The 12,152-nt window shown below is 46.4% G+C and overlaps 1 protein-coding gene across 3 annotated transcripts in view; it reads right to left on the reverse strand.

Annotated features, from left to right (window-relative positions):
- LMX1A (LIM homeobox transcription factor 1 alpha) overlaps positions 1-12,152 on the reverse strand; it is a 174,041-nt gene that overhangs the window by 53,607 nt on the left and 108,282 nt on the right. For all 3 annotated transcript variants that reach the window (XM_062193754.1, XM_062193753.1, XM_062193755.1), the window contains exon 4: positions 1,605-1,837. In XM_062193754.1, coding sequence (XP_062049738.1) covers positions 1,605-1,837 — 233 coding nt within the window. The remainder of the gene's footprint in view (positions 1-1,604; positions 1,838-12,152) is intronic.

Consider the following 12,152-nt stretch of genomic DNA (forward strand, 5'->3'; position numbering starts at 1 on the left):
CTTGCCTGTCTCCAAGGCTCTTTCACTTAAGCACCATGCCAGGATGCTTTTGTTTCAGGTGTTTATTTATTCTTTAACAGTTTATCTGGTGCCTCCAGTGTTCCAGGCCTGTGCTAAGCCCTGGGGACACACACTGTCTCTCATGGAGCTTAGTATTCTGGCAGGAATGACAAGCAACCAAGCGTGCAGGCACAATATGGTGGGGATAATGTCGCAGTTGGAGAAGTTAAGGGTGGGCTCACCCAGCTTCAGGAGTGGGGTGGGGTGCCTGATGAAGTATCCTGTAGAGGAAAGCTCAGAGGATGTGCTATCAAGACAAGAGTAACTGAGAAAGACAGGGAAGGCACAGACCTTTTTTAAGACCAGGCGGTGAGTGAGTGACAATACCAGGTGCTGGAGACCAGCAGGGCTGGAGGACAGAGTGGGAGGGACCACAGGCTCTCCAGAGGCTGAGGAGGTGTCCAGAGTGAGGCCTCAGAGAGGGCCTGGACACCAGTCAAGGGGTTTGGGAGTGAACTGGAGCTGGCAATGGCAAGAGCTAGGGAGGTCACCTGACTCTCTTGCAGGTATCGCCTCACTAGGTCTGATTTTCATGGGGAAGATAAACCCTGCGTTCCAGGGATAGCACCCTGGAAAGGAAGCCTGTGTCTCATTTACACAGCTGCATGTCACCTGAGTTCTCTGGTCTTGTGAAAGTGCTCTCTGTAAGATCTCTGAACCCCTCCACTCTCCTCCATTTCTCCCTCCCCTACAGCAGTCAGAGGTGAGAGCTGGGTGGGTGATGAACCTGAAAACCATCTGCAAGGATTCTAGCAGTTTGCAGAAAGATGGAGTTAAAAGATAATGTGGATTCCCCAAGAGCTTCTTGAAGTCCCCTCTTACATTCTGGTTCCTTCCTTTATGTGACTCACCAAGCCCGAGATGGAGTCGGTCTTTCCCACGTCACAGATGAGGAGGCAAAGTCTTAGAGTAGCTCAGTGACTGTGGTAGACTGAAATGCTGGCTCCAGTTCATCTCTGCCTGTAACAGTGTTGTGTGGGTGTACACAGTGTGTGAAAACAAGGCATGGAAGCCTAGCAAGGCTCTGTGCTACACTGTGTGTCTCCTCCCTGTGACCTTGGGTGGGATCCTGTACTTTGCTCTGGTCAATAGGATATTAGGAGACAAGATAAACGCCTGTGTATTTGGGTATGTGTTCTTGCACTTACATCTCAACCAGGAAATCACACCCAGCAGCTGCTGCTCCACAAACCTAAATGAATCACATAAAGAAGACCAGAACGTGGCCTGCAGTGCAGAGCTAAGCCCAGCCGAGATCAGCAGCTAGCTGAAACACCTTTGGCCTGAAGCAGTCACTCCAGTTAACCCAGAGGTTTGTGAATGTGTGTTTGTGGTTGTATGCCAGAGAATTGGGGGAAGGGGTTTGTTACACAGCTGCTGCTAAGAAATGATTCAGAGCTTGCAGAGAAAGTTGCTGGAATACCCAGAACTGCCTTGCCTTGGAGCAAGGCTGCCCACGTGGCTGTCCATCTGGGAAGGAAGCCATACGGGGGCAGAAGGCCAGACCCTTGGGCTTTCCCCCACGCCACTGCAGTGGCACTCACCTGAGTCTGAGGCTGCCGGGCTCACCAGGCTGAGAAGTTCCCGCTCCTTCTCGTAGTCCCCTTTGCAGAGTAGCTGGCCCTCCTTCAGGACAAACTCGTCACCCTTCTGAAGCTGTCGCTCACAGACACAGCAGCAGAAGCAGCTCAGGTGGTACACGCTCTTCTGGGCCCGCATAACAAACTCATTGGGTGCAATGGCTTCAAAGCATCCCCCGCATTTGACAGCAAACAGCCTGGCAGAAGGACACAAAAGAAGGACATGCACTGTGAGTAAGGTCTGGCCTGGGCCTGGGTCTCCTCTGAAGTCAGAATCAAAAGGAACTTCAAAGGGCAGGCATTTGGCATGGGGGACACTTGGAGGGCCTGCATCCTCTATTGGAGTGCCTGGGTTTGAGTCCTGGCTCCCCTCCCAATTCAAAGCTTCCAGATAACATGTAACCTGGGAGGCAGCAGGTGATGGCTCAAGCACTTAGATCCCTGACAACCACATGGGAGCCCTGGATTGAGTTCTTTGCTCCTGGTTTCACCCTGGCCTAACCCTGGAAGTGCTGGCATTTGGGACGTGAACAAGCAGGTGAAAGATCTTTCCTGTCTGTTTCTCTGCCTTTCAAATAAAATGAAAATAAAGAAATAAAGATAACAATGAAAAGGACCTTATTATCAGGCATGAAGAAGCTTGGCCTGGAACACATTTTACAACTACACTATTTATTCCCTGGGGAAGTTGGACTACAGCATTTAAGTGAGTCACTCTCTCAAAGGCTTAAGAGCAGAAGGGTGAGGGACATGAAGAACCATCTGAGACCAGTGGCCCATGACAATGCTACCGAGGACCAGTCTACAGATTGGTCCAGGCAGAGTACCTAGAATCCCTGAGAGAGCGTACAGGTGAAGTCAGCAATCACAGTACCCCAAGTAGGCAGGCCCCTCCTACCAGCATGCAAAGGGATGGACCACCAAATGTTTATGTTTAACAATCCCCCCAGATGTGTAGCTCCAGCTTTCACAATATGGGAATGGTAAGAGGATGTGAGGAGATTAGATAACAGGTACCAACTGCAGCTGGGAGAAGGTGATGGGTTCTAGGCTCCAGTGAGGGTCAGCATAGTCTACAATAAAATAAATGCAAGCGCTAATTGCCGCTATGATTGGTTCATGCTGTGTCTATCTGTTGAAATATTGCACTGTACACCATAATATGTACAGGTACTTTATGTTCACCCAAATTTAAAAATAAATTAAAAACCTAAACAAACAATTTTTAAAAATAACAGCCTAAGGACAGTGTTGGCTGGGGGGGGGGGGCAACTTTTGCTTATAACATAGAATAATACTGAATGTCTTTTAACTTAACATTTGGGAACTATGGAAGATATTGAGATTAATAATTGCTTTTCCTATGTATCTTTGGTACAATTTTATGTACCTTTATATATGGTTTATAGCACAATGTAATGTCTTTCTATTTGATGATGGTGAATTCACACACATCTACACAAACATCATATAATATAATATAAAATTAAAAGAAACTTTCATATACATGGATTTCATATAGCATTTATATGCTTAGAAATAACATCATTATGTTGCTGGAAAGATACTCTGTGTTCATGGATTGGAAGAACTAAATGTCCATGTTACTTAAAGCAATCTACAGATTCAATGCAGTGCCTACCAAAATACCAATGACATTCTTTAGAGAATGAGAAAGAACAATCCTAAAATTCATATGGAACCACAAAAGACCCAGAATAGCCAAAGCAATCCCACGGGGGAACAAGGCAAGCTGGAGTCATAACATTGCCTGATTTCAAAGCATACTACAAAGCTACAGTAATTAAAACAGCATGGTACTGGCATAAAAACTGACACATAAATCAATGGAACAGAATAGAGAGCCCAGAAATTAATCCATGCACATACAGCCAACTGACTTTTGACAAAGGTGCCAAGAACATAAATTGGAAAAAGGAGTTTTTTCAATAAATGGCACTGGCAAAGCTGTCTATACATATGTAGAGGAATGAAATTACATCCCTATCTCTCACCATGTACAAAAATCAACTCAAGATGCATCAAATACCTAAATATAAGATCTGAAATGATGAAATTGCTAGAAGAAAACATAGGGTAAATGTTTCAAGACATTGATGTAGGCAGTGAGTTTTTGGATAAGACCCCCAAACCTCAACAAAAGCAAAACTAGACAATAGGATTATATCAAACTCAGAAATTTCCATATAGCAAAGGAAAACTTCAAAAGACTGAGGACTTATACAATAGAGTGGGAGAAAATATTTGCAAGCTACTTATTTGACAAAGGATTAATATCCAGACTATATAAGAGACTCAGAAAGCTCAACAACAACAAAAAACAACCAATCCAGCTAAGCAATGGACAATGGACTGGTATAAACAGTTCTAAAAAGAAGAAATACAAATGTTCAACAGATGCATGAAAAAATGTTCATGACCACTAGACATCAGGGAAACATAAATCCAAATCACAGTGAGTAGCACCTCATCCCTGTCAGAATGGCTACTATCAAAGAGACAGAAAGCAGGGAATGCCACCAGAGAATGTGGAAAAAGAAGAACCCTAATACATTGTTGATGGGCATGTAAATTAGTGCAGCCACCATGAAAAACCATATGGAGATTTCTTTCAAAACTCAAAATGGAACTGCCACTAGACTCAACAATCCCACTACTGGGTATATATCCAAAATATATGAACTCATCATATCAGAGAGATTCCTGCACCACAATGTTTATAGCAGCACTTTTCACAGTAGCCAAAATATGGATCAACCAAGGTGTCCATCATCATATGAATGGATTTTTTTTTGACAGGCAGAGTTAGAAAGTGAGAGAGAGAGACAGAGAGAAAGGTCTTCCTTCCGTTGGATCACCCGCCAAATGGCCGCTATGGCCGGCGCTGAGCCAATCCGAAGCCAGGAGCAAGGTGCTTCCTCCTGGTCTCCCATGCAGGTACAGGGCCCAAGCACTTGGGTCATCCTCCACTGCCTTCCCGGGCCACTTAAAAAGCAGTGTACACGTACACACACACACACACACAATGGAATGCTAGTCAGCTATTAAAAATGAAATCCTGCAACGCAATGATTTGCAGCAAAATGGATGGAACTAGAGGACATCATGATAAGTGAAGTAAGTCAGACACAGAAAGACAAATACCACATGTTCTCTCTCACAAGTAGAAGCTAAGAGAAACCTCAGCATGAACACAGAATACTGATCACCAGAGCCTGGGAGGAGTGATAGTGATAGAGGGGGTCTGGGAAAGTAACCCGTGGCAGAATGAAAGGTGGGATGGAAATGAAAGTGGAGACATGAAAGAGAAGCTGAGAAACCATCAGAACCAGCACTCCTGGAGATGGTGCTTGAACCATCCTGGAGTTCCAGGCTCCTACCTTCAATCTGACCTAGTACTGGCTTTCACACCATTTGGGGAGTGAACAGTAAATGTAAGATCAGTCTCTCTCTCTCTCTCTCTCTCTCTCTCTCTCTCTCTCTCTTTCTCTCTCTCTCTCCCTTCCCCTCCTCCTCTCCTCCCCCATCTCTCTTTCTGTGTGTGTGTGTTGTGGGGGGGGGGATGTCTGTCTTTCAAATAAAATGAAAGTAAATAAAATTTTACAAAAAAAAAAAATCATCACTCACACAGCAATAGAGAAGCCAGGGAGACAGGGACAGAACCCACAGCTGGGAGACAGGGAACATGAGGGAGGCTCCCAGGGACTCTAAGTTGATAATGCCAGGGCTCCTATATATAACACTCTTCATTTCCCATCTCGGCCTTGTGTATGCCATTCCACCCCTTGGGAAAGCCTGTCCCTGTCTAATCTATCTAAACCCAAGCCATCCTCCATGACACAGCAGCTGCTTCTTGGATCCTACCCTCATCTCCCTTCCCCAGCCTGAAGCAAATGCCCTCTGTTTTGCATGCCTATACTAGGAGCTGTATGTGGGGCCCACTTGGCAGGTATTTGAAGATATCTCAAGACTTTCATACAAAACGTAGCAGGATCTGGAGTCTTGGCTTCTGCTGCTAGCTCTGCAGATGACCATGTGCACAAACCCTCAAGTAGGTTTCCTCCTTGTTTAACTTTCTTTTCTGTGGCTGTTTTGAAGACATTAGGCCAGACCAACTCTTGCAGCTCCAAGGGTCCTATAATTATTGCCTCCTACTGAGAACTCAAAGTATTATATTTTTGTTTTTAAGGTTTTCTTATTTATTTGGGAGGTAAAGTTATAGACAAAGAGTGGGAGAGAATGGGAGAAAGGTCTTACAAATCTGTTAGTTCACTCCCCAAATGGTCACAACAGCCAGAACTGGGCTGATTCCAAAGCCAGGAGCCAGGAGCTTCTTCCTGGATCCAAAGACTTGGGCCATCTCCCACTGCTTTCCCAGGCCATACCAGAGAGCTGGATCAAAAGAGAAGCATCAAGGACTAGAACCAGTGCCCATATGGGATGCTGGCACTGCAGGTGGAGGCTTAGCCCACTATGCCATTGCACTAGCCTCCTCAGAGTATTATCTTAATCCTGCCTTATCATTTAATATATTTCATGTTCATAATATATTTTTTCAACAACTTATATTTCTTTTTTTAGCTTTTTTTTTTAAAGATGCGTTTATTTATTTGAAAGTCAGAATTACGGTAAGAGAGAGAGAAAATCTTCCACCTGCTGGTCCACTTTCCAGGTGGCCACATGGGGCAGCACTGAGCCAGACAGAAGCCAGTAGCCAGGAATTTCATCTCTGTCTCCCACATGGGTAGCAGAGCCCCAAACATTTGGGCCATCTTCCATTGTTTTTCCCAGGCCCCTAGCAGAGAGCTGGAGGGAAGTGGAGCAGCCAGGACACAAAGATGTGTCCATATGGGATGCTGGCATTACAGGTGGTAGTTTTTACCCCACTATGCCACAATGCTGGGAACAACACAAATTTCAAGACAGTAAGGCCTGTAGAGTATGTATATATTCCACAGCCTCTTACACACAATGGGGACTCAAAAAAAATCAGATTTGATTTGATCTGTGGATCTAATTTGTTCACCCTCTTTCTTTTTTTAAATCAATTTTTCCAATTTTAAAATTTTTACTTATTTATTTGGGAAACTGAGATACAGAGAGAGAGAGAGACAGAGAGAGACAGAGAGAGAGATGGAGATAGAGAGAGAGAAAGAGACAGAGACGGAGACATAGAGAGAGAGAGAAAGTGTTCTCATCCACTGTTCATTCCCCCAAATGCCTGTTACAGCTGGGGCTGGGCCAAGGTCAGACACAGGAACCAGGAATTCAATCCAGATCTCCCAGATGATGGCAGGGACCCAGTGACTTGAGACATCACCTGTTGCCTCTCAGCATCGGCATTGGTAAGAAGTTAGAATTAGGAGCCAGAGCTGAGAAAAAATCGTAGGCACTTTGATATGCAGTGTAGGCATTTTTTTTTTTTTTGGCAGGCAGAGTTAGACAGTGAGAGAGAGAGAGAGAGACAGAGAGAAAGGTCTTCCTTCTGCTGGTTCACCCCCCAATTGGCCGCTGTGGCCGGCGCACTGCACAGATCCGAAACCAGGAGCCAGGTACCTCCTCCTGGTCTCCCATGCGGGTGCAGGGCCCAAGCACTTGAGCCATCCTCCACTGCCCTCCCGGGCCACAGCAAAGAGCCGGACTGGAAGAGGAGCAACTGGGACAGAATCTGGAGCCCCGACCAGGACTAGAACCTGGCGTGCCAGTGCCACAGGCGGAGGATTAGCCTAGTGAGCCGCGGTGCCAGCCACAGTGCCAGCCGCAGTGTAGGCATCTTAACAGGCATCTTCATTACTAGCCAAATGTCTACCCTTGTTAACATAGGAGCTGGCAGATAACAGGAGACCAATAAATGTCTCATCTCTCCCATGTCACCCATATCAGTAACAGTCCAGATTAGCTTATAAAAGCCCTAAAATTTAAAAATCTGCTTTTTCTTTCTTTTTTTAAGTTGGCTTATGATATCATAATTGCATTTGTCAAGGCTCTGACCTAAACACAGGGAAAATGAACCCTAAAAATATTTCTTGAATTTGTTCCTTATAGCATTCTTTATGCTGCTTCCAATTCAAGAGTTGTTTTCTTTGTTAAAGTAGCAGCACAATAGGAGGCAAAAACACTCTCAGAAACTCTCTGTGTTTGTCCCCACATACCAGAGGAGTCAATGCATGTGGACAGAAAGGCCAGATGGTGTAAGGGAAAGAATGGCAAGGAGGGCAGGAGCAGCCAGAGTGAGTACATGAAACTCTGCATCGCTCCGCTCCTTGTGCACAGACACAGCTGACTCAGGGCCGGTCCAGGGAGCGGATGCCAGTTTGCTCTGCTAGCGAGCCCCACCTTGGCAGGCGCTAAGGAAACATGAACAACTGAAGAGCATTTTCCTACAGACAGGCCAACTACCACGACAACCCAAGTGTGGCCAACCCATCGCAAAAGCTCATTCTCACTTTCAGCCTATCACATATTATTCTTCTCATTAATTCTCTTCTTTCTTCAGAAGCATCTCTGATACACCCTGCACCATGTATTCTGTCTCCTAACAGGGAAGGTAGGAAAAAAACCCACCACTCCAACAGCATCTACGTACATAAACAAGTCCATGTTGAGTGCCTGTTTTATGTCAGGCATTACCATAGGCACTGGAAGGCACAAGACAAATCCCCGACCCAGTGGACCACACGTGCTTGTAGGACCATAAATAAAACAAAATAAAAGTGACCAGATAAATAACATCTACCCCCAGGGATTTACCTTCAGAAAACAGGACATAGGAACAATGCAAAGCAATGTCCCATTGAATCAAGATAGAGTGACATAAAGCTGTAGGATATAGAAGCGCTTAAAACATTTGATCACTTCCCAGCTCTAAAGCAACAATCACTTATGACTCTAAGTTAGGACAGAGTGTTTATCTTGGAAGTGTCCTGGGAGAAGGGAAGTGTTTTTAGGGTGGAGTAAAGAGGAAGCTAAGGGGAAGTTCCCAGGGAGGCATGACACACAGATTGGCTAAAAAAAAAAAAAAAAAAAAAAAAAAAAAAAAAAAAAAAGAGGGACACCATTCACACTCTTTAGTGAAGGAAGAGAGCGCCCATGAGTCCACAGGGGAACCAGCTTCCAATCTGTGGGCTTGGAAGTACAGGTGTTGCACAAACACAGGCCTTCGGCCACCACACTGCCCTGCCCTACCCTTAGCCATCAGGAGCACCCCGAAACACCCATCTCAAGAAACACATCCTGCCCTTCCACTTCAGAAAGTGGTGTGGATTGTGTTTGGGGGTGGGTTAGTCCAAGGCATGGCTCTTTCATCACTCACAAGGCATGCAAGAGCCCCCAAAACACAACTCCAGGGACCAGCAGTTCCTCCTTCATCTGACCCCTCCCTCACCCCAGCGGCTCAGCATGGTTTTTCTCTCCATGTCTGCACCTCTGGGCACACCAGCCCCTTGAATATTTGCCTTTACTCTCTTCTCCTCCCCTCCCCTCCCCACAATGTGGACGCTGTGCATTGGGCAGAAAATCCACCCAGTTTATCCCTGGGCCCCATGTCCCTAGTCACTGTTTGCCAACCTGAGCAAACTAATCAACACTTTTCCAGGAGCTGGTCAAAGGCCCTTTGTCCCCAAGCCCTCCTTCTCCTCCCCTTGCCCTGGAATGGACTGTTAAACAGACTCAAGGCAAACGCTCCCAGGGAGTCAACAAGCACTTGAGAATCTGCAGCAGCAGGTGGTGGCATCTGTGCCTGTCTAACTTCTACTCTGCTAATCTCCTCCTCTTATGCTTCCCTTCTTAATTTCATCCCCCACTCCAAAAATTTCCCTGAAGTTGGAGAAGGGAGGGTTGGAGTGAGGTTGACAAAGACAGCCCGCCATGTTGACTCAGGAGCGGCTGGAGGAAGTGGTAGGAGTTGTCTGGACTAACGGTCATGGTCAGTGGGGATTACAAACTAGGAAGAGGGGGGCAGTCTCGGCTCTCTCCAGCCTCTCCATCAGCTCCGGGTCCAACCAGGTTAACCTCGCCTTCCTACCATGGCTCTTGGTACCCTCACTGACCCCCAGAGCAATCCAAGGAGAAAAGGCACATGTGGCCCACCACCACCTGTGTGCCAGATGTGTACACAGCTGTACGGGTACCACTGTGGACCCAGCTGCCGACTGCACACTTCCCACAAGTTGTTTTCCCTAAGGCTCAGACAAGCAGAGTAAAGAATTTGTTCCCAAGTCCAGGTCATAATTAAAACACAGCCTGTCTCTTCCCAATGCTTTGCATGGCATCCCTCACAGTCACTTCTCCCTCTGCATGCTAATGAGACGTCACTCTGGGTTCAGAGCCTGGACAACTGGCTGTACCCTCAAAAGCTGGGCAAGATTTTCAGAAACATCTAGCTCATCTAGGCATACACAACAGTGCTCAACTTCCCTCATCATTATAAATCTTCCTGGGGCTGCCGTTGTGGTTCAGCGGGTTAAGCCATTGCTTGCGATGCCAGCATCCAATATTGGCACACTGGTTCCAGTCCCAGCTCCTTTGTTTCTGATCCAGCTCCCTTCTAAGGAAGGCAGCAGATGATGGCCTCAAGTACTTCAGCCTTGCCATCCATGTGGGAGACCCAGATGGAATTCCAGGCTCCTGGCTTCAGCCTGACCCCGCTTTGGCTGTTGTGGCCATCTGGGGAGTGAACCAGCAGATGGAAGACCTCGCTCTCGCTCTCGTTCTCACTCTTGCTCTCGCTCTTGTTCTCCTCTTGCTCTCTCTGCCTCTGCCACTTCCTCTCTGTGACTCTGCCTTTCAAACAAATAAATAAATAAAAAAGAAATAGCTGGAAATGGCACTGGGGAGAGACTCATTCACTTAGCTTGGGCCAGCGCTGAGCCTCTTTGGTCTCCTCTTTTCTCTTCCTTGCCTTCCTCCCCTCTCTCCTCTCTACCCTTTCTCCTGCTTCCTTTTCCACTCACTCTGCCAGGCAGGGATAAAGCCTAGCCAAAACACCATGCAGTGGCCTGCTTACATCTCTCCTGGGACAGCCGCAAGCTGCACACCTGCAAGTTCAGGTGAGGGAGTCTGGACTCACTTCTGAGCAGTCTGACTCAGCGCACATCTCCTCCTCTCTTGCAGCCTCCCAAGATCGATGCCTGCATGCCTGGGTTGGTGAGGGTTCCATAAGAACCTGTGTGTGGTGTAATTTGTGATCAGAAAGGTATGGCATGATCTTCAGTCCTTTTTATTGGCCATGCCTCTGTCTTTGAATCCATGTAGATCTTTCTTTTTTTACCCCAAAGCTGGTTCTTGGTGCTTAAGTGTTTCCTAAGCCCCATACTAAGAGACTATTTTCTCTCCAGCAGTGTGAGCCCTAATGCCTATGACAATCAGCAAAGAGACCCAGAACTGGGGGAAGCAGAGCACACCCAGCAGGCAGGAACTACGTCAGCAAGGTGACAACATGCCAGGACACCTCTGGACATCTGGGTTTTGGTGTCTGTTGTATGATCTTAGGAAAACTACACCACTGTTCTGCACACTGGAGTCATCATGAGAATATATGTAAGGCCCCAAAATTGTGTTACTGCAAAGGAAAAGAAGCTTGCTGAGGACAAGAAAAGGAAAAATAATTTTTATGAAATGTCCACTCAGTGCCAGGAACTGGGTATTTATGTGTTATTTCACCAAATTTGTGGGATAGGAGTAAATCTGGAGGGTCTTCAAACAGTTCATGCTAGATTAGTATATGAAAAAACTATGCATGCATTCCAAACATTTTTTTCTCCAAAATGAATTTATCTTTTCATTCAATTCTTACAAGAATGTTTTGACATGCCCTCACAGGACTGGGGCAAGTAGGGCCCCAGGACCAAGGCCTTGAACAAGGCAAGAAAGGCAGAGGTCAGCTTTTTGGTGGTGCTGGCTGTGGGCTCAGAGGCCAGACTCAATAGTGTAATGGAGCCAAGAATACCTGCCAAGTCTGAGTTCTCACCTGCTGCAATGAGCTCAGGAGAGTATCTACGTGCAGCCTACCCACCAGGACTTATCTGGATTTACCTAACTGTGATGGTTAATTTTAGCTAGTAACATGACCAGGCAAGGGACTATGCCACTAGGTCGTAAAGCATTATTTCCTGGTATATCTGTGAGGGTGTTTCTGAAAGAGATCGGCCTTTGAGTCAGTGGATCGAGTAAGGAAGATCTGCCCCCAGCCATTGTGGACAGGCACCACCTGATAGGTTCTGCAGTCTTCAGACCCTGGGACTTGCATATTGGCCCTCCACGTTCTCAGGCCTTTGGCCTTGAACTGAGAGCTACACCACTGGCTTCCCCGGTTTTCCAGCTCATAGACAGTATTCCATAGGCTCTCTCAGCCTCCATAATCCCAGGAGCCAATTCCCATAATAAATCTCTTCTCATTGATCTGAATCTATCTCTATCTTTCTATTTCGTTTCTACAGAGAATCCAAATACACCCAGCTAACAGTTCTGGCACGGTTGTTTGAAATGTCTTCT

Source organism: Lepus europaeus, chromosome 5 (genome assembly GCF_033115175.1).
Source record: "Lepus europaeus isolate LE1 chromosome 5, mLepTim1.pri, whole genome shotgun sequence".
Lineage (NCBI taxonomy): Eukaryota > Metazoa > Chordata > Mammalia > Lagomorpha > Leporidae > Lepus > Lepus europaeus.